Source organism: Ambystoma mexicanum, chromosome 2p, assembly GCF_040938575.1.
Source record: "Ambystoma mexicanum isolate Mex_15411 chromosome 2p, UKY_AmexF1_1, whole genome shotgun sequence".
Lineage (NCBI taxonomy): Eukaryota > Metazoa > Chordata > Amphibia > Caudata > Ambystomatidae > Ambystoma > Ambystoma mexicanum.
Genome location: NC_090923.1, coordinates 362,993,569 through 363,016,143, shown reverse-complemented (window position 1 = coordinate 363,016,143; position 22,575 = coordinate 362,993,569). Strand labels below are relative to the sequence as shown.

The 22,575-nt window shown below is 44.8% G+C and overlaps 1 protein-coding gene across 1 annotated transcript in view; it reads right to left on the bottom strand.

Moving 5' to 3' along the window:
• Positions 1-22,575, bottom strand: part of ADAMTS9 (ADAM metallopeptidase with thrombospondin type 1 motif 9) — a 1,221,593-nt gene that overhangs the window by 181,082 nt on the left and 1,017,936 nt on the right. Inside the window, exons 31-32 of the mRNA XM_069643707.1 lie at positions 20,928-21,098; positions 795-989 (exon numbers count right to left, since the gene is read on the bottom strand). Of these exons, the coding sequence (XP_069499808.1) occupies positions 795-989; positions 20,928-21,098 (366 nt within the window). The remainder of the gene's footprint in view (positions 1-794; positions 990-20,927; positions 21,099-22,575) is intronic.

Below are 22,575 nucleotides of genomic sequence, written 5' to 3'. Positions count from 1 at the left end.
TTTTTTTTACTAGAATGTTGTGAATAGGGCACATCAGCACCCTACTGTTATTAAATGTGCTCCGCTGCGGGCGGATTTAATAAGAAAGGGGCACCTGCCGCACCTTCTGCCACTACGCCAGCTCGGGGGAGCCCTTGAAAGGCTGCCCCGAGCTGGCGTGGTGGGGGCTAATGGCACCCTTTTGCTATTAAATGCGCCTGCAGTGGCAGGGGAATTTATAACGAAAGGCCGACTGCCTTGCCTTCACCCACAACGCCAGTTCGGGGGAGCCCTTGAAAGACTCCCCCGAGCTGGTGTGGCCTAATGGCGCCCTGGGGGGGGCGTGGCGCCCCGTCTGGTCACCCGGCCCGCCCCCCCCCCCCATAAGGCCGGCTCTGGGTCTAGGGGCCAGGGTGTCGACTTGCGCCCCAGGAGACCATAGGTCTATCCATGATCCCCACAATGAGTGACCCTGCACACACAGCTGCATCTCCTTTTGCCTTAGTTGTAATATCTGACACAACTGCTCTGGAAATGAAACCGCATGAATGCTCACAGTAGTAGCTTTATATAGAAACACAGAGCTTCCTGTTTAAGTGCCAAAGCAAACGGCTCCCATCAGCTGACAGCTCAAGGGGCCTGGTGCGGTAGGAGGACACATCTAACAGTAAGCAACCTAACACAATATCCTTGGAAAGCGAAAAATAGGCGCAACAAATCTTTCCTATACAATCACCCAATGCTTCTCCGCTTTTCATAGCATCATTTTTTGTAGGATGTTTGCATTTCTCGCCAGTAAAAGCAAAGGCACTTACACTTCCCCAGTTGCCAACTCTCCAGGAGGCTGGCACTGGGCATTCGGCGAGGAGGCAGGACAGGACATGTGGTGGCTCTGCGCCAGGGCAGTTGGCAGTGCTCTGGAAGCCATACTCGTAGTGCTCTTTCCCAGTATAGATTTCACTGCAGGAGACCAGTCGCTGTTTGTAGCCCTTGCCACATGTTACAGAACACTGAAAAGCAAACCAATGTCAGCACTGTTAGGATGAAGCATTCCTGACTGGAACGAAAATAATTAAAGGCGGATAGTTAATACAAATCCCTAGAGATCGTAAATCCTGAAAATGAAATCACACCACCGGATTACAGGCAGTCAATGGTTTAAATCATAAAATCATATTGTTGTTATATTTTGATCAGGACATAGCTGAACTAGACATGCATCAGTTATGCCGTGGCTCACAAGCATGGTTGGCTCTGTGTGGTTACTTCGAATTTATTTCATCGGGTAGAGTTGGTTAATTTTAATGTTTTCTTTTAGGACATTTTACCGCCAATGTATGCTTGCGAAGACACCCAGCAGGTTCCCCAATCACCCCCTCCCTTTATTATTCCCCTAACCTACCCACAAATATATTTGCGGTAAAATGCGGTAAAATAAATTTGACCAATTCTCCCTCGATGAAATTTACTGCGGCCAAACCTCCCCTTACTGCATGGTTTATGGTTAATTGCACTTGCCTTGATTAATGTTACACCTTTCTCTCCCCGTGACTTGTCCCAAAAACAGATAAAGGCTGCACCTGGTTTTATGTCACCTTGACCACTTCTATGAAAGGTTTAAGAGACTGGAACAAACACATGGCAACTTCCCTTAGAAATCCCCTTTTGATTCTATGTCAGTATATTGGCAATACTTAATTTTGTAGCAAAACTTCCTAATTTACTAGTAACCACCTTAATATACATATATTCCACTTCAGCTACTTATGGGGAATTTAATGAAACAACAGCCCTTTCGGCATCATGTTGATCATGTTGCATGGCCGTGTGGCAATTTTACGCCATTTACACAAAAAGCATAATAATTATCAACTCGTAATTTACTCTCCAAATACCCATTTTAAAATCCACTGATGCGCCAACTCTTAAATCCGGGACATGTTCATAGCAGACAGGAACACCTTTTAGCTCACCATCACAATTCCCTAAGTCGCAGGTGGATGAATGTTATTTCAACAAAATAGTCTCCAAATTACCCAAGAAATGGCATATCTATCATATGAGTTATGGTTGCTGAGAAAAATGCCTAAATGATGACAGTCCTTTTAAATTAATAGGAAATCTTTCTGCAAATTGGAGCCCTCCTATCCCCAATGTCATTTGCCTCTCTTGGGCAGTGTTTTTATTAGTCTCTTTGTTGTTTGAAGTGTAGGCTGCAGCTCATGAATACCTGTGATGCACCAGCCACACAGGACCCCACACTGCAGACATCTGGCATCCTGTCCTCTTAGCTAAAGGGTATGACCTTTTGATCTGAAACGTTTCTATTTGTATGTATTTTTCAGAGTTTAGCCTTGATTGCAGCCTCTGATTTCATACCTCCCCCTACACGTCTGTCATGCACCAGCTAAAGCCAATTGCTCTACACAGAAATGAGCTTTCAGTGATACCAAGTCTGGGACAAGTCTGTTTTCAACACCTCTTAGCTGTCACACTTTACTGCAGTTGTAAACAGCTGGGACGCACAAACCAGGCTGGCAGTGGGGGAAGCCACTTGTGAATTTTGCTCATTGTCCTTGGCTGAAATTAACTCACTTACTGCATTCTCTAACATCAGCCTATATTCTTTGACACACCGTGTGTTTTACTGATTAGAGTTCACTTTGCTTTTGCGCTGAAAGTGTAGGGTTGTTTCTTTCAGTCATTAACAAAATACACTTTTAATGACTTGCTGAAAAGTGGCTTTGAATTGTCACAGCCCCTTTTGAGGGGTGACAGTTTCGGTGAAAGAATTGCTGCGTTTATTTTTCAGCCCGCAATTTGATGTGCTTTTGCAATCTGCACTCAGATTACATTTTTGTTTTAGCCTTCTCTTACAGAAAGACACCCGCATAGTCTTCTTAAATATGCCAAATTTTTCAGCATGCAGGTTTCTGAATGCTGGCAGCTCAGTTTCCCAGTGGACGCTTCAGTTCCTTTGGTTTGGGGCCTTTGATTACACCCCACATAGGGCCTGTATGACTGCTCACTGGATAAGGAATTGCTTATCTTTGGTGGGCAAACTCATCTCTGTGGCCCTCACTTCTGTTCCCCTTGTCTATGAGCCTGCCCCCCTTCAGTTTTCCATTGTGAAGAATCTTGGGTGTACGTTTCATCATAACCTGATCCTTCAGATCACCCAGGTATCTTCATTATGCTCCTACTACAGGTGTCTTCCATTATTGGTGTTCCTGTTGTTCACACTCTACACGCCTGGCTGCAACTTCAGCCCTTAAACCCACTTAATCTTCACCTTCTCAATATTACAGTGTCTGGATTCTTCAGAACCTGGCAGTCTGCTTTTCATCTTTGTAGTACTAACCATATCCCTGCTTAATAGCCACAATACTTTGGGCTCTATCATAAGTCTGAAGGTATCCTGGTGGTAATACCGCTGGGATAGCACCAGCACAAATAGCGTTAATGCTACTCGGTCCGATGCTATTAGCGCCAGATCACGAGTAGTGGTCTGCCTGAAAACGGGCAGTAAGGGGACATTTCTTTTTTCACCTTTTATTTAAGTTCAGCATAACATAACATGACAGTACAACAAATAATTAGTAGGTATCTGCCTATTCTGTGAGCCTCTAGCTAAGTTGAACCTGCCTAAGCTGATCCTGCCTATTTTGTGTGGCTCTAGCTAGGTTCAATCTGCCTATTTTGTGAACATCTAGCTATAGCCGAAGCGCCTATCCTGTGAGCCTCTAGCCAAGTTGAATCGGCCGTGCTGTGTACAAATGTTAATTCAACCTACTTGTATGCGCCTAGCCTAAACCAATCTTGCCTATCATAGCCGTACAACCTAGATCACTCTGCAGCCCGAACGATGTTCACCTGGTTCACTCTCATCATGTTCCCCTTCTGTGTCATGCAAGATAGTGTAGCTGGCAGTGATAACAACTACATATCCTTCAGTAATGGCTTAGCCAAACTTGGATGCGTAAGACACTATCCTATCCCGTGCCCGACACCATTCCTGCCCACCATGCCACCCTTCCCTCATAGCTATCACCTACACCACACCACCAAAGATAGTGACCGCCCAGCTGACACCCTAGCCAATGCCATCCTTGATAGATCCTCGTTTCACCCCAGACCAAATGTACCACACTTGACAGGGGGCACCCATCCTAGCATTAAACCCAACCAACCCAAATTTAGGACTTAACCCACAACTAAGCTGCCAGGTAACCTACTTACAGTCAACCCTGACTTCACTGCCCGCAACTGTAGACTAGGTACCAGACTACCCTTCACGATCAGCAAGTCTTCTATAATACCACAGACTAAGACCAACAATAAGGACAAAGCCGCTTACAAGCCCAAATCCCTCCTCCTAAAAGGAGCTCTACTTAATGTCAGGTCCGTTGTTGCTCACCCCACAGAAATTGCTGACATCATCCTATCAGACGATCTTGACTTCCTCGCCATAACAGAAACTTGGCTACAAGATGCCGCAGGGCCTTATCTAACCCGAGCTATTCCCGACAAATACTCCATCCTCAGAGCTGAGAGACCTAATGCTCGAGGAGGAGGTGTAGCTATCATCTTTAAATCCTCACTAAACCTCAGATCAGTCACCTCCTCTCCACTTAAATCATGTGAGCATCTTACTATCAAGCTACAAACCACCCCCAAGAGCACAATTACCATTCACTTAATATATAGACCCCCAGGTCCTCCTGGAACCTTTGAGGAAGACATCACCTCTCTAATAGCGGAGAACTCTAAACCTTCAGCACAAAACATCACCCTTAGAGATTTTAACCTTGGGTACAATGATCCCAATGATATTCCAGCCTCCTCCCTGGCTAACGCTCTAGTTGAGCATGGCTTCATACAACTTAACTCTCAACCTACCCATCAGAAAGGCAGAACTATTGATTGGGTAGCGGCTCTCAACTGCAATATTACTTGAAAGCCTCCCAACCTCTTGCATGGACTGATCACTACCTTATCCCATTTGATATCAATATTAACAACTTAGATACTAAAAAGTGCCCCCCGGCATCAGCCTGTCTGGCAAGGAATAAGCACAACATTACTGTTGAAGCCCTAATCCCCTTGGTCCTTCCTACACTCAATGCTCTCCCAGCCATGGAGGACCTTAACCGACTGGTCAACACGTACAACGACTCCATGACTAACGCCATTGATACTATCACCCCTCTGAAGCTGCGCAAAAGCAAACCTAGAGCTCACTTGAACTCTTGGTATACCCCCAAACTCAAATTACTGAGAAAAAAGAAAGCTAAACTAGAACTACTATGAAAAATGATACCATCTGCTAAAAACAAAACTAATCTTACGAACATCTCCTCCCTATACAAAAAGGAAATAATTTGTACCAAGAAAGAAGCTTACAATGTTAGAATAAACCAGGCAGGATCCTGAACTAAAGAACTTTTCACTATTCTAAAGGAATTAGAAAATCCTAATCCACCCACAGATACTTGCACGAAAGACAAACCTTGGTGCACTAGTATCCAGAATGCCCTCAACAACAAAATCACAGGGCTCCAAACCAAAATTGAGGATAAACGTCAACAACTTACCAGTAGCAAGTCTACCAACCTAAGTACACCTCCGCCTACAGACACTAATTTAGGCTTCACTTTAAAAAAGGTAACTATACCAGAAGTCCAAAAAATCCTAACATCTCTAAAACCGTCCAACTGCAAAGGGGACAGCTGCCCTCACCAGATTATAAAAGATGCATCCAGAGATGTATCCCCTTTCATCACCAAACTAATAAATCTGTCCTTCTCCACTAACTTAGTCCCCAATAACCTGAAACATTCTTGGGTTCTCCCACGCTTAAAAAAACAAACATTAGACCCGGCCATCCCCACTAATTATAGACCCATCACCACGGTCCCATTTTTGCTAAAACTCCTTGACAGAGTGGCCTACTTGCAAATTCAGGACTACTTAGAGAAGAACCAATTGCTAGGAATACGTCAATCTGGCTTTAGACCTCAACACGGAACAGAAACTGCCCTTGTTGACCTTAAAAGCCAGTTTGATGAAATCAAAGACAAAGGTAACGCCGCTATCCTACTCATTCTAGACCTTTCAGCGGCCTTCAACTTGGTTGACCATAAAATACTCTGCAACCACCTCTCATCTGCAGCACATTTCTTCTCCTCTCCTGTCATGTGGATACAATCCTTCTTGGCTAATAGAACCATGAGGGTTTTCTCACCAGAGGCGGCGGCAGACCCTATCCCTAGCACCAGTGGTGTCCCACAAGGCTCCTGCGTTTCCCCCACTTTGTACAACATATTTACAAAGCCAGTCTTTGACAAACTGGACCATCTGGGTGTCACCTACACCAATTACGCAGATGACACCCAGATACTCCTCACCATCTCAGGTAACTACAGCACTGACATCATCCGGATTAATGAAATCTTTTCCATCATTCAGGCATGGAGGGCCCCACACGGCCTCTGCCTGAATGATGAGAAGACTGAGCTTCTCCTTGTTGGCTCACCCAACAACTTGCAGAAACTCAGCCCCAATTACAATAACATCATCATCGATGGTAACACAATCCCCATTATTAAAAGTGTGAAAACCCTTGGCTTTTATCTTGACGCCAACACTAACCTCTCCAAACAAGTTAACATGACTGCTTCAGCCACTGCCTACACTGGCAAACTGATCAGGGCCTGCAGACCTTTCTTGTCCACTATTATCTGCCTTACGTTGGCCAGGGCTCTTATACAGTCTAAACTGGATGTTGCAACAGCCTATACCTAGGTGCAAACCAATCCATAATCAACAAACTACAGGTACTCCAAAATAACGCGCTACGTGCCACATTCAGCATCCCCAGGCGAGAGCATATTTCCTCCACTAAAAAATCCTGCAAATGGCTCTCTATACAACAGAAAATTGACCTTAAAACCATCTGTCTCACATACAAAGCTTTAAACAATCTAGCCCCACCCTACCTCACTAACAAATTCACCTTGAAATCGGCTACTAGAGTTACTAGATCCGCCAATCCCCTATGCCTAACAGTGACCAGATTCACTTTAAAAAGAGCCGGAGGATCTAGCTTCACGGTCCTTGCCTCCCAACTTTGGAATACCTCACCATTTAACATCAAATCTATTGAGTTTTTCAGTCTTTTAGGGAACAGGTTATTGGATGGTTACTGGATAAAAACTATTATTACCATCTTCTCTCTCCTATGCTTGACGATACTGCCTACTCTCTAACTGTCTAACGCTTATTGCAAACTGTATAAATGTAACTGTAAACTGTATATTATGTATTATGTAACTTGTCCCGAAGCGCCCTTTTACCTCTGGGTCTGGAGCGCTATATAAATAAATAAAACAAAACAAACAAACAAACAAAACATGGAGTCTTACATGACACTTCAACACAATAAGCATTCCACTTTCCCATTTCCTTATCTAATACAACAATATGTTCCACCGGATTCATCTTTAGACAAGTAGGTTTGAAATTCACCCGAAATATCTTTTGGTCTGGACGCACAGGACAATCTCAATATGTATAGTTCCTCACAGTCATTGACCTATGTTAAATCTTTGAGCCACTCACTAATAGTACGTGGGCTACTGGATTTACATCTTTTCAGTGTACATAATTTTGCTACCACAAACCCAATATTCAGGAATGCTCTCAGTTTATTGTCCATTTTCTCTTGCCACATACCAAATATAGCAGACATAAGAGATTTGGGTATCTGCCTGATTGCTTAGATTGATTCCCAACATTGTCCCAAAACTGGGCAGTCCCACAGCATGTGCAGTATTTCTGCATCTAACGATCCACACCTCAGGCATTGCCCGTTACAATCTGGGTATATCTTTTTGAGTTTAAGGAGTGTATAATGTAACATATGCAATATTTTATAATGAATTAATTTGAAACGCATGTTCATAGAGCCTCAGTAGTAAATTTACACATTGCAGCCCATTGCGTATCTGACACGGTTAGGTTAAGCACAGCATTACATTTTTCCTGTGACTGGTCCTCTTCCCTAGGGGCCGTGGTCAATATCTCCTTGTATGGGGTAGACAATACACGCGGCACCTCACTGAGTTAGCAATATATGACAGTTGTTTGGTTTCTGGGGGTTCTTTTAGATAATCTGACCATTTATCACATAGTGCAGCTCGAATTCTGTAGTAGTGTATGAAGTACATCAGTCGATGTTACTACATGTTTATTTTGCAGCTGTCTAGTGACATAAATTCCCCCTCTAAGAATAGATCCCCATTAGCACGACATTCCCAGGGTTCTCAGCACCATTTAATCACCAAGTCACCTGTAGGGGATAGTAGGGGATAATTCCATAATGGAAGCCAATGATAACATGAGTCTCTATTTTCAATCTAATGAGTATACGCTTCCACGCCAACAGTGTGCATTGCACCGGGTCGAACTGTCAAAAATCTCTGTATGTTCTGTCAAGTATTAATGTCATCAACTCTGTCCCACTAGCTGCTTTCCTTTCTAATTTAACATGTGGTGGGGCTGCATCATCGCAATGCCTGTAGGTAGCATGTTGAGATTGGGCCGCCAGCCAGTGCACTTCCATATTGGGCCTGTTGAAACCCTCCAGTGCATATACTAGTGCATATCTGACCACCTTTTTCACCATAAATCTCGGGACATGTTTCTGTGTCGATTTGATAAAAATTGTTTCCCCAGCCAGGTAGGAACATTTACAAATGTATACAGCATCTTGAGTACTAATATCCTTTTTATTAAGGACAGCCTACCCGCTAGTGACAAGGGTATGCACGACGAGGTCATTTTTTTAATGTCCACATATTTTAGCAGGCAAGTATAATTGTCCACAATGGGGGTGTCCTTAGCCTTAGTCACTGTCACCCCCAAGTATTTCAGTCTGTCAGGGGACCATTTCAATTGAGACTGTATTCAGGGATGAGCAGTATTATCAGTCAGGGGTAATTTATCTGATTTACTGTAATTTACAGCAAATTGGGAGTATGCACCAATCCGGGCTATGTTGTGCATTATTGGGTCCAGATTGTGTTGTGGGTCTCTAAAGTACATTGATACATCATCTGCGTAGAGTGATATCAGTTACGTAGTGCCTATTATACGAATATCTCTATTTCGATGATGAGAGCATTTCAATTGAGACTGTATTCAGGGATGAGCAGTATTATCAGTCAGGGGTAATTTATCTGATTTATTGTAATTTACAGCAAATTGGGAGTATGCACCAATCCGGGCTATGTTGTGCATTATTGGGTCCAGATTGTGTTGTGGGTCTCTAAAGTACATTGATACATCATCTGCGTAGAGTGATATCAGTTACGTAGTGCCTATTATACGAATACCTCTATTTCGATGATGAGAGCGGATCAGGCCAGCCATGGGTTCTATAGCCAGAGCAAAAAGAGGAGATGACAAGGAGCACGCCTGGCTGGCAGGTGCCTCTACCAAGTTCAAATGAAGGGGATTGGGTATCATTTGTGCGAACAGCTGCCATAGATTTTGTGTATAATAGTTGAATGTAACTTATAAAAGTGCTTCCTATCCCACATTTCTCTAGGACTGCAAATAAAAAAGGTTATGAAACCATATAAAAAACGTTTTGAGTGTCTATAGCCACTGCTGCTGCGTTTGCTTCTGGGTAGATAGGTACCATAACATTAAATAAATGCTTCACATTAAGGGATGTCGCTCGACCTGGAATGAACCCCTCTTGATCAGAATGAATCAAAGCAGGCATTAGCGGTAGCAATCTGTTGGCTACGGTATTAGCGTACATTTTGGTGTCTACGTTCATTAAAGATAGAGGACGATAGGACCGGCATTCATCATTTCTTTTCCCAGGCTTAAGTAAGACTATCACTTACCAGTGAGGCAGATTCTTCCCAATGTTTCAATGGCGGGGTAACTAACAAAGCCCTGTATTACATATAGAATTCAGGAGTAAGCCCATCCGGCCCCGGTGCTTTGTTTCTAGGTAGATCTGTAATCACCTGCACGAGTTCTGCTTCTGTTATCGGGGCATTCAATTTGAGTCCCACCTCGTGGGACAACAAGGACAAGGGGATATCGTTCAATAGGTCACCCAATTTGTGTTTGTCGTGATCTCCCTGTTTTTGATACAAAGAAGTGTAAAATCTTGTAAACACATTGTTCATGCCCTGCTCAGTATACACCATTAATCGACTCTAGTCTTTTAACCCGATTATGTAATTCCGTCCCCCCTCAGTCCTCACCAAATTCACCAGCAATTTCCCAGGTCTATCACCTTCTCCATATTTCCTGGCGGAGGATGGTTTAGCAAATCACTGCATTTCCCTATCTGCCAGCTGTCTGAAAGCTTCAAGTTGTCCTTTGATAATCGCTAGAGTATTTTGGTTAGGTGCTGTTGCATACTGTCGCTCTAGTGCCTGAAGTGTCCCCTCAAATTTCGTCACATCGCTGCGTATAGTGCGAAATACTCCCAGTTCTCGCGACATTGCAATTCCTCTTATATATACTTTAACCGCTTGCCACAGAGTGGCCTAAGAGACCGTTCCATTATCATTGGTTAGAAAATATGTATGGATGTCATCCTCAAGATCTGTTTTGAAAACTAAGTCCTGCAGTGCCAGTGACTTCAAACCTCCACATACCACAATCTAACGGGGGGTTGCCCCACAGCAGAGATATTATAATCAGAGAATGGTCAGAGTAAGTTTGTGGGTATATATCAGCCTCCGTCACCTGTACCACTAGATGGTCGGATACGAGGAACATGTCTATTTGCAATGCCATATTGTGTACCGTCAAGTAAATGTATATCGCCTCTCCCCTGGATGCAGCATACACCATATATCATGTAAATGTGGTCCATCGAGATGTTTGTTTGTTTGTTTTATTACTTGTATTGCGCACCAGTCCCGTGGGTATCAGGGCGCATTGCATAAGATAATTTACAGCTTAGTTACACAAAGAACAAATCATATATATAAAAGAGGCAGTGTATAACCTGAAGATGCAGATGATACAGTACGGTAATATATAAAATATATATATATGCAGATGATACAGTACAGTAATATATACAAAAATGTAAAGAGAGAAGTGAGCTAGAGTTGGCCAGAAGATGGCTGGAGGAATTAGTCGGTCAAGGGCAGGTGGAGACACCCAGTCTAAAATCAGGATGGAGGCGAGTGAAAGAAACAAGGTCATTACTTGTCAGAGTCTTTGAACCACCTTATGAGGTTCTGATGGAATTTTAGGTAAGATTGATCTACTCACAGAGGAAGAGGTAAGGAGTTCCAGAGTTGAGCTGCCTTGACCGGGATGCTGCGTCCCCCGACTCTAGAGAGTTTAAATCTTGGGACTGAGAGGCAGTTGGTGCTGGACAATCTGGTGAGTCTTGTAGGGATATTTCTAGTGAGTATCTCTGAGAGATAGCGAGCGGGGTGCAGCATTATTTAGGCATTTATGTGTGAGAGAAGCCACTTTAAGCTGGATTTTATCGTATGTTGAGAGCCAATTATTTGATCTTCTAGTTTTGGAGATATGATCTCTCCTGGCAATTCCGAGTGCGGCTCTAAGAGAGTTGTTCTGAAGGAATTGGATTTTTTCTTGATGTTTTCTTTGTTTCTATTGTTGGACAGGAAAGGCTTACCTGCTCTGATCAATTTGCAGGTATATGCAGTGGCAGATGCCATTGCATTGACCGGATTATTGAAGGAGAGGCTAGAGTCCAGGCAGAAACCCAAGGTTTTCACCTCATTAGCGACCGTGATAGGGTTATTGTCAATGTTGAATGTAGAATATTTGGGTCCCATTTTTTTAAGGGTTGAGGGAGTGCCCAGGATGATGATCTCAGTCTTGTCATCATTCAGGCATAGTCCATGGGTAGCCATCCATGCCTGGATGATGAGATATACCCTATTCACCAAGGCCACATCCTTGTCATGATCACCAGTAAGTGCTAGAAGAATCTGAGTATCATCTGAATAGTTAGTGTAGGTGATACCAAGATGGTCCAGATCATTGAAAAGGGGCTTCGTGAAAATGTTATATAAGGTAAGTGAGACGCATGAATCCTGGGGCACTCAGCAAGTGATGGGGATAGGGTCCGCCGCCGCAGTGGGGGAGAAGACTCTTTGTCCTATTGCTTAGAAAAGATTCTATCCACGCTATAGCTTCTCCAGAAAAGTGATCTGCCGAATCCAGATGGCTGCAAAGGACCCTGTGGTCCATAAGGTCGAATGCAGACAATAGGTCCAGGAGGAGGAGTAGGGCTGATTTCCCCTTATCCATGAGCTCATCAATCTGAGCGTTTAGGTCTATTAAAGCTGTCCTGTGCTGGGGCCAAAAGCCTGACTGGCGTGCACCCAGTGAAAAGTTGTATTCCAAATGTTTCTGTATTTGTAACTAGGCCTTTTTGTCTATAATTTTCAGAAGAAAGGGCACTTTTGTGATCGGTCAGTAGATGGTGGGTATGGCAGGGTCTAGCGTCTGTTTTTTGAGTAGGGGAAGCACCAAGATTCTTTAAGGTTGCTTGGTATAGTGCCCGAGGAGAATGAGGAGTTGATGAGTTTTGAAACAAAGGGGGCCAGGTCTCTGGCTGCAACCTTGATCAGTTGGGTAGGGCATTGATCTCCCTGACAATTAGGAGGTTTGAGCGATAGTATAATTTTTTTGGTCTCAATGATAGAGACTTTAGAGAACTTAAAACGGGGAGGCATGCAGTATATTTAGGTGGTGTGGGAGAGATTTTAGGGGAAGTAGTTGGGGTTAGTGACGCTTTTTTCTTGGCAATTTTAGCTTGTAGAGTTGTGACTTTGTTGGATAGTGCTTGCTGTATGTTGGAGCACCAAGGTTTATCTTTTACACAATTGTCAGGTACTGCGATAGCTGCTTCTAGTTCTTTCAAGATAACAAAGAGTTCCTTCATACTCGAGTTAGCTTGTGATATTCTGGTACTGTAAGTTTCGTGTTTGGCTAAAATTATTTCGTTCTTGTAGAGGGCAGTTATAGTACTGAGGTTGGTTTTGTTTTCCTCGGAGGGTAGTGATCTTCAAGATGCCTTGCATTGTCTTTTTTTTTTAAGCGTAATGTTTTCACGTGTGGTGTGTACCATGAGTTAAGGTGAGCTTTGGGCTTACTTTTTCTCATTTTAAATGGCGCAATTGAGTCAAGTGAAGTGGACATCATTTTATTATACTCATTCACCAAGACCACAGGGCCCAAGTTTTCGGGCAGAGAGTTGAGAGTGGGAAGAATCAGAGGGAGTAAGTTGTCAGAGGTAATGTTCTTTTTATTCCTTGTTGATATGGGCGGAGCCAGATGAATGGGAATGTAGGTTGGTCCTTTGGTTGCTAGAGAGAATGTCATAAGGTGGTGATCTGTCCAGATTTGGGGGGAGATCGCCGAGATAGAGGCATTGCAGTTGTAGTCTGCCACCCAGGCGAGTATTCTCCCATTGTTGTCGGTAGGGTGGTGCACTCTCTGGGAGAGGCCAAGTTCAGTCAAAATATTGGCCACTCTAGATGCGAGTAGGTCTTTAGACTCATTGAAGCCCAGGTTAATGTCCCCTAGAAGAATAATTTAGGAGGAGTTTATTTTAGATTGTTGGACAGGATGGTGGAAATGTCCTCCTCAAAGGATGCAATAGGACATGGAGGTCTGTATATCAGGTGGATAGTGAGAGTCTGAGAGTTGTTGATAGATAGCTTGGCTGTGAGACTTTCACATGATTTAATGTCAATGGTGGTGCTAGTCTTATTGAAAGATTAGATTTGACAATAAGGGCTATACCTCCTCTGCGTGCTTCATTTCTATCAGATCTCAAAATGGTATATCCGTTGGGAACTGCTAGAATGAGGGCAGGGCCTGCCGCGGCATGTAGCCAGGATTCCGTGATGGCCAGGAAATCATAATATTCAATCTGGATGAGGTTGGATATCTCGGTAGCATGAGCAACCAAGGATCTGGCATTCATTAAAGCACCTTTAAGGTTTAGGCTGGTGGCATTTGGTGTGCAGGAGATTCCTGTCAGTTGGGTCTTAGAGGAAGTATGAGTACGTGGACCATATATCGGGCTATGTGGGCTTTTTTTTACTGATATTAGAGGTTTCAGTAAGAAAGGTGTCCTTCCTGCGGTTTTAAGTACAGAGAGTTCTGGCTAGTGGTTCATATAGTTTGGCTAGTCTTAAGCAGAGGCTTTTATTTCTGAGGGTAGTGTTTCATGGTTGGGTCTCATAGGTGGGAGCCTGCTGAGGTCTCACATAAGTGTTTGGGTTAATCTGTGATTGGGTGCGAGTAAGGCTGGTCTGGGTCATGGTTAGGTTAAGAGCCGAATGGTGGTAAGGAGCTGGAGGAGTTCTGTGTTTGTAAGCTAGGGCTAGTAGTACTATAAGGGAGAGCATGAATTGTCCTGATACACGCATCTTGTTAGTGAGACGGTGGACGGGGTATAAATTAGAGGTATTAGTGGTCTGTAGTATGTGCAGTGGGCACTGTGGGTACACTCGTCAGAGCGGTCAAGAGTGTTAGGCAGTTACGCAGTGGCACAGGGAGTGACAAATTGCTTAAAGCTGGTCACGGAAAGGGCTCATAATGACTAGAGGTTGGATTAGTTAACTGGGTACATTGATATTAGGCATTTTACACAAGAAGTTAGATAATAGGGCGTATACGTCAGCAGTGAGATGGTAAAAATCAGAGGCACATACAACGCCTTATGCAGATAAAGCCTGCTGGAGGTGTACAATCTCAGTAGCAGAATAGGCTGATTCCATGTGCAAGAGAGGCAGCAGAATAGGCTTGCTCAGTTTACAAGACAGCAGAATGGGTTAATTCACTTTGCAAGAAAAGAGACAGCCGAATAGGCCAGTTCAATTAGCAACGAAGGTAGCAGAATAGGCTGATTCAATTTTCAAAGACAGCACAATAGGCTAGTTCAATTTGCACAAAATAGTAGCATTCCAGGCTAATTCAGTATGAAAGAAAGGCAACAGAGTAGGCTAGTGGGAACATGATACCAACAGTAAAGTCAGCAGGTTGGTTAACGTCCAAGTTAGTGAGTACAGATGGGATAGTATGATATGATATGATATTGCATTTGTAACGCGCCTATACACAGGTGTTTCAAGGCGCGACGAGGCAGGGAGGGGAGGAAACAAGGGGAGACAGACAACGATCCTACTAGGCCAGGTGACATTCAGATCGCGCAAGTGCAGGGGTGGGGGAGGGGGAAAAGTGCAAGGGGAAGGGGAGGGGGGAAGTGCAGTACAAGGTAAGTGGCGTAAAGTAATAAATAAATAGGGCCAGCTGGTGGCAAGTGCAAGGTAAGTGCAGAACAAGTGCTGGAAAAGGGGGGGCTGTAGGGATACAGAGACAGTCCCGCAGTGCAGAGGGGTTCCAGGGCATCAGTGCAAGTGGAGAGTGGCTGGGCCCAGGACCGAGGCCGTTAAGAGTGGTCCAGTTGCAGAATCAGTGCAGTTTCAGTGAAGAATATTAGCTGTTCAGCAGGGGAGAGGGAGAGAGAAAGCAGAGGCAAAGAGGAAGGTTTTGAGGTGCTTCCGGAACCGGAGATGGTTCTCCTCAAGTTTCAGGGAGGCAGGAAGGCTGTTCCAGAGGGAGGCCCCTGCCGCGGAGAGAGATCTACCCCCAGCTTGTTGCTTCGAGAAGCGGCTGACCCTGAGGGAGTTGGAGGCGGATGAGCGAAGGGCTCGGGAAGGAAGATATTTGGGAAGAGAGAGTTGAAGGTATTTAGGACCAAGGCCCCAGAAGGCCTTGTGGACAATGCAGAGGGTTTTGAACTTTATCCTCGCAGCCACTGGGAGCCAGTGTAGAGATTTCAGTCCTGGACATATGGACATAGTAACAGCATAGGTAGCATTCACATGAATGTGCAGGTATTCAAATACAGTTAGGTTAGTATCAGCATAATAACAGAAGCGTAAATAGCATTCACGTGATTGTGCAGCTATAGGCTGCTTTGGGCATAATATCGGCAGTGCAATGGACTAGTTGTCTAACGTTCACATGTAAGTATTGGGCCGGGTAGGTGGCTTTAGAGAGTATTTAGATAGTATTGCACAGCATTATATGGTAGACATAGAAGAAGGAGTAGGCTGTATGAATATAGTGCCAGCAGCGTGATAGGCTAGATTACTATCGAGTATTGTGGCAATACAACTGGCTGCCTTCGATAACGGTCTGGAGCTAGATCCAGTACAGTCAAGAGACAAATCCAGTATAGTATTCATGTCACCCTCTCAGATTACTGCAGCGGGCATGTATGGTAATAACAAGTCCGCTATCTTCAATTAAAAGTCAGGGTCGTCAATGATAGGCCTGTATGTGTTCACCAGCAGATCCTCTTTATTAGGTAGTTCATTGTGTACTACAACATATCTGCCCTCAGGATATATATGTGTATATGTAATTGCGTAAACGCAGTTTTCTTATGTATCAAGGTTAACACCACCCTTGATTGTGTGGAGTATACAGTATAGTGCCTGTTCGGGCCCCATGTTGCCGCAAATGAGGTGTTTCCAATACCAACCGCATGTGGTGTCTCCTGTAGAAACAGGACCTGGATGTTTTGATGGTTCACATAGGCTTTAATTCTTCTCGTCTGTGTGCAATTCCCTAGCCCTCTGGCATTCCAGCTAATAATTAAATTGTCTCTACGGTAACATAAATTAGTACTACATACAATGTTGTTGTGTAAGTGCCCTTTCATTGCCACTAGATGTTGCATGCCACTCTGAATCAGTGTTCGTATATAACTGAACATTTTTCCCCAGTTTTACCCCAACCTGTATCCCCACTCCCCGCCCGCATAACCCTTCCAATCAGGGCCATGAACACCAACCACCCCCTACCACATTTCCCCAAACATGTGTGCACATCCGCAACCTGTGTATACATGCTATACCAAAATAGAAACTGCATCTTTGCATGGTGGTTGCCGTTTTAACTCCCAAGTCAGACGGGTGGGGGTGCCGCCGATCGTATGAACAAGTACTCTATTCCGAGGGCAATAGCCCAATCCAAAGTTAACACACTAGCATTTAAGCGTGATCACGTTGCTATAAAGAGAGGTAGTTGAGCCTAAGTGATTAAAGTCTTCACGCCCAGCATTTACATTAAATCGTCAGTGTTCCATCAAGTTAGAGATAGAGATGATGCGCCTGCGATTTCCTCCGCCGCTTTAGATGTTTTTGGTATGTTGGCCTCAATGTAGCTCACTGGTTCCTCCGGGAGGGTGAAGAATACTGCTTTGCCACTGTATAGGATCCGTAGGCACGCTAGATGTAACATAGTATATGGGATCGCTCTTTCCTGAAGCATATGCTTCACGCCCAAAAAGGATCTGTGTTCTTGCTGGACAGCCAAGGAGAAATCCGGGTATAAGTGTATTGTACTGTTGTCATAGTGTAATGGCCCTTTCTCTCTGGCTAGGTGCAGTGCCGGGTCACAGTCTCTATAACTGAGTAATTTTGCAACAATTGCCCTGGGAGGGGCTCTGGGTTTAGGACATGTTGGTGGTGTTCTGTGGGCTCTTTCCACCATAAACATTGAGGAGAAGTTTTGCTTGTCAAACAGGTCTTTCAAAAGGTTCTTAACGCTCTCTTCCATGGGGCCACTGCCAAAGTTTTCCAGCAGGTCAATTATGTACATTTTGCTTCTCCGTGAACGCGATTCCAAGTCATCACATTTTAACAAGGCTCTTTTCAGGTCAGTAGTGACTCTTGACATTTTAGATTTCAAAGCGATTATGTCGTCCTCTGATGGCCCAATGTGCGCTTCTGCCTCCGTCATCCGTGTAGACTTTCTCCATTTTATAATTCAATGTGTTTATATTGGTTGTGATGTCATCCAATTTTTCAGCCATTTAGGCAAATCTGCCTTGCATTCCTTCCATCACCTGTTTATGGCTTAGTGACTCATCAGGTGTCTCTGAGGTGGTCATTTCGGTTTGTGAGTCAACTGACTTCTCCAGGCGAGGAAGATTAGATTGTCTGGCAAAGGCATCCAACGTATTGTACTTTTTCTGATTAGCCACCCCCCTCTGGCATGGTTATAGTTTTGTCCCCGTCAGGCAAGGCCCACCTTTTCGTCAATGATTGCCAACGATTTAGTAGGGTGACGGTCCATGCGCCACAGGTGTCGGTGTGTACTGTTTTATATACAAGATATTAGTAGCTTACAGCAACCTCTCAATGCAGGGGTATCAGAAGTGCAGGATTTGAGCATCAACATCAACCATCACCATCCATGGAACAGTCTATTAACCCACTGCAGGGACCTATAGCGGAAAAAGGAGCGTGAAGTCCACGAGTATGTGTACGCCAATAGAAGATGCGTAAGCCAAATGACATTTTTAAATCGTCTCCTCCCAGGTCCCAGTAAGGCTCTCAAGCAACTTAGTCCCTGTTACCTCGCGGTGTTGCACCCCTCATAGTAAAGGAGTATTCCTGGGTCACTGAATAGGAGAATTAGGGCACAGAGGTCAGTTGCCACTATCAATTACGGTATATCATGCTGCCACTTCCTCCTTCCGAAGGCCCCTACTCATGTGTCAGGAACAATGAATGCACACGTGCATGCGCACCACGTATGTAGACCACAAAGCAGTGCAACATAAATTCCAGCCGCAAGGGGGGATGTTCAGGAGCAGTGGTTATCCACTCTTTCCCCAGACTGCCCACACCATACCCAAGATTATGAATGAGCAATGAAGCATTCAGTGCTGGTCTGACGTACGAGACTCCTCCGCTGTTCCTTGCAGTGGTCGGGTCTATGCGTCTTTTCAGTGCCCTGTCCTCAGGGTGCAGCAACGGCTACTGCCGGAGTCCTCGCTGCGTATGTGGTGTCTAGTTTGTGGGTTTCGCTGCCCTGAGGTCGTAGCCAGTGTGTTCCCTCGCGTTTCCAGGTTTTTCATCCAGGATAGTTCATCTGCGTTGCAGAGGCCGGCTTGCGCCGCCTGTAGAGCAGGTTACCCTGCAATCACTGATTCGGCTGGCGCTTCATTCCCCCACAAGTACGGGCCTGCGTGGGCCGTTGCAAGTTGTCCTGGTCCTAACTCTGGGGTTCCGATGAGTTTTTACACAGCTCTTCAACAAGTTGTAGCAGAGCCCCAACGGAGCCAATGTATGCGTTTGGCTCGAGTCTGTGTTTCCCCGATGTGGGTTTAGCAGCGAATATGCTGGATGCTCATCTGGAGGCTCAGAGGGTTGCAGCCATCTTGTGGCGGCTCAACAGCATCCCCTAATGGGACATTTTTAACTGCAGCAAAAAGCTGGAGATAAAACTCCCACTTACCGCCCATCTCATGATTGGGACAACCCTTAAATGTAGCGGTTATAGCGTTGCCGCCGCATTTAAGGGCTAAGGCCCAACTCATGATGAGGCCCTTTGTCTCCATGTGAAACAAAAAGTTCAATGTAAGATGCTTTGTGTCATTTTCCACTATCTTTCTCACAATGGTTCATGATTTCTGGACACCAGGCAGAATAGGAAGGATAGGTCAGGGGCAACACGTTTGTCTTGGTAGCAAGACAATGCGGCGCAGCACAGGTTTGAATCCTGATCCCGTGCTTAGGAATCACTTGCTGGTATTAAGCGCATTATAAATGAACAATTAAATACAAATAAATCTATGTAGATGTCTCAATTTTTCCCTCCATCTTGCTCTCTTGTCTGCGTCTAGCTACCTACCCACTGGCCAGGGTCCCGCTGCATCAAAGAAAACATAAGTAAAATGGTCAGTGATGTTAAATTAAAAAAGTTTGAGGCTGGAAATGGATGTTCACACAAGTATACCCACAACGCCCATCTTTTATAGTTTCTAAAATTTGTAACAATGTGGCGATCTTACCAGCTCATCCTGTGGTCTCACACTTACCTGTAGTCTTTTCATGTCATAGAGAAACATACATACAATTTTGAGAAAGTTGTACATTTAACATGATCATTCAAAATAGAACATAAAAAACGAATTGGATTCAAATATAGAAAAACATGTTTCAAAGTGGTTACAAGCTGTGTAAGGAACTGCAATGAAAGACAGTTACAAATCTGGAAAGGTAGCTCGGCAGATTGAGTGACTGTAAGTGAGATCGGTGCCTGGCCTTCATCCCACTTACCTGATTGTAGGGCTGGATAGACCCCCTTTTTTCATTGTGATTCATGCATACTAGATTTCGGAACTTGTGTTCCTATTACGACTTCTCTTATATTGTGTCTGGTGTATGCATCTTGTATCGTTGCGCTTTGAAAGGCAGCGTTTTTGAACAATGTGAAAGCTAGATGTACTTTTTTTTTATGTACTAGTTTGACCCTTAACTAACAGCCTTGCAGAAAGCTTTTTGTCGGTTCTAAAAGTGAAGATGGAATAAAGTCTTGTATGCTGTCTAAATTGTAAATTTTGGCACCTGGAAACCAAGGCTCGAATCCCGACTTCCACACTTCGCACATTATGTGATCCTAAGAAAATCATTTTACATCACTGTGATTTATTTTCCTGAACTGTACAAATTAGGATTTCCCGGCAGTGTTTTTGTTCGGGGTGGTTGCTATAAAGAAAGTCTCACTCATATGGGTTTATAGTGCTACTCCATACAGAATAAATGCCTTGCAGGGGTCTGGAGATGGGTGGGCACTGTGGCAGGTCAGGCTTTTGACGTCCTGAGGCATGAGTCCAGGTATGGGTATTTTGCCATGCCAGCTCGTGTGTGGCTCTTAGGGCGGAGCCAGCCTCCCTGGCTGGGCTCTACCGAGGAATTCTCTGGTTTCCTCAACTCTTTGCATTGCTTTAAAACTAAAGGTGAGAGGAGATGTAGCCAGCTGTACAATTGCAGACTGCCACAGGCAAACCAGCGATCAAATCCCAGCTTTCCCATGTCAGCGAATGAGATTACCTCAGACCATTCCCCGGTGATCCAGATGTATTCACACGGCGGTAGCGCGCAGCTCTCGGAGTCAGGCGGCCTGTTGCTGACGTCACAGCGAGCGGCGTCCTGTTCTTCCTTATCTTGCTTCAGACAGAGGACCTTTCGGTGCCGGGAACCGACCCCGCAGGTTTTCGTGCACTGCAAAGACAATGGACACAAGAGATCAGTCATAGGACCCGACCCGACACACAGGTGGGCTGCTAACTGAGCTCCCCACTCCCCACCTCCTTATCAGATCCCATTGGCCCCAGGGTTGCTGCTCTTTCATCTTGCTCTGCAATTATCCTCTACCTGCATGCCTCACTATGGCTGGGGAGGTTTCCAATGTCCACAGTTACGGACCCGTGGCTGAAACTGGGGCACATCGGAGAGTTACAGGCGCAGGGCTGCGGCCCTTGGCCGATTCTGATACAGGAGACTTCACTCCACCCTTGCAGGGCATATAGCAGCTCCGCCGTACGCTTGGACGCTTTGTAAATGACCCACGTGATTGTGGACACGTTCAAAAACACTAAAGTCTGAATGTCAACTAGCTGGCCATGTTTTTCTGAGTCGGAAGAAGAGCTCATGAGGCGCATATAGTGTATAAAGCGCTACATTGCCAATCATGTAGTCTCCCACTGCTGCTAGAAGCGCCTTGCTTGCCATAATATACTGGCATTGGACAGCAGTCTCGCATGGCGCGCGGTAAGTTGAACAGTGCATTGCGGCTTTAAATAGCAGAAACCCCCAAGTCACTTGACGATATTATGAAGGCGCACATTCTGTGTGGCCTTGGGCTGAGCTATTGCCCTGCCCATTGCTTTGCTGGGGCTTTTGTGCACGGGATTGACCTGGTACATACACCGAGTAACTAGACAATTGACGCTGCACTCAAGGCAGCCCAGAGGCTATTGGTTGAAGCTGTGGGAGACCGTTAAATTGTTAGCAAGCACATCCTCTGCCTTTCAAAGTATCAAGGCTGTGGTTTGGGGGAATACGATAGCAGCAGGGGGACAAAAGTGCGCCTTATAATTACAGCCGTCTTTCTTTATAAGAAGATCGCAGTGCTGTGCGACAGAGAGGTTCCACTTTCGTGGCTGCACCCAAGATGGCCCGGTATAATCAAAATAAAGTTTCCCTTAACAGGCATGATGTAACAGGTACATGTACTGCTTGTGTATTGTTCGTAGTTACCCATAACAGTTACATTAAACCTGCATCAGTTTACATACATACAAATAAATGGACACGTAATGGCACGTATTTTTTTCTTCTAGCGGCATTTCTCATTTTATCCACAAAGCGGCAGTGTTGATCCAGGCACATGCAACACGTAGGCTAGAAGTTAAGCTGAACCGAAGAAATGCGCGCTCTCAAAACCACTCGGCAATCATACACCGACGGTTCACAACCCATACCAACATACTATGGGTAACACATTAAATGCTTAATTTTCCGTTGTGGTGCTATAGTTTTGTGAAACACTTCACAGTGATGTATAAATCTCCTTTTGTGGCAGGTGACATCACAGTTTTCACATAACTGGAGATTAACTCATTTGTGCGAAAAATCTTGCTTTTCTTGTGTTACACATCAAGGGGTGTCAGAACGCATGGGCGTAATGATAACCGTG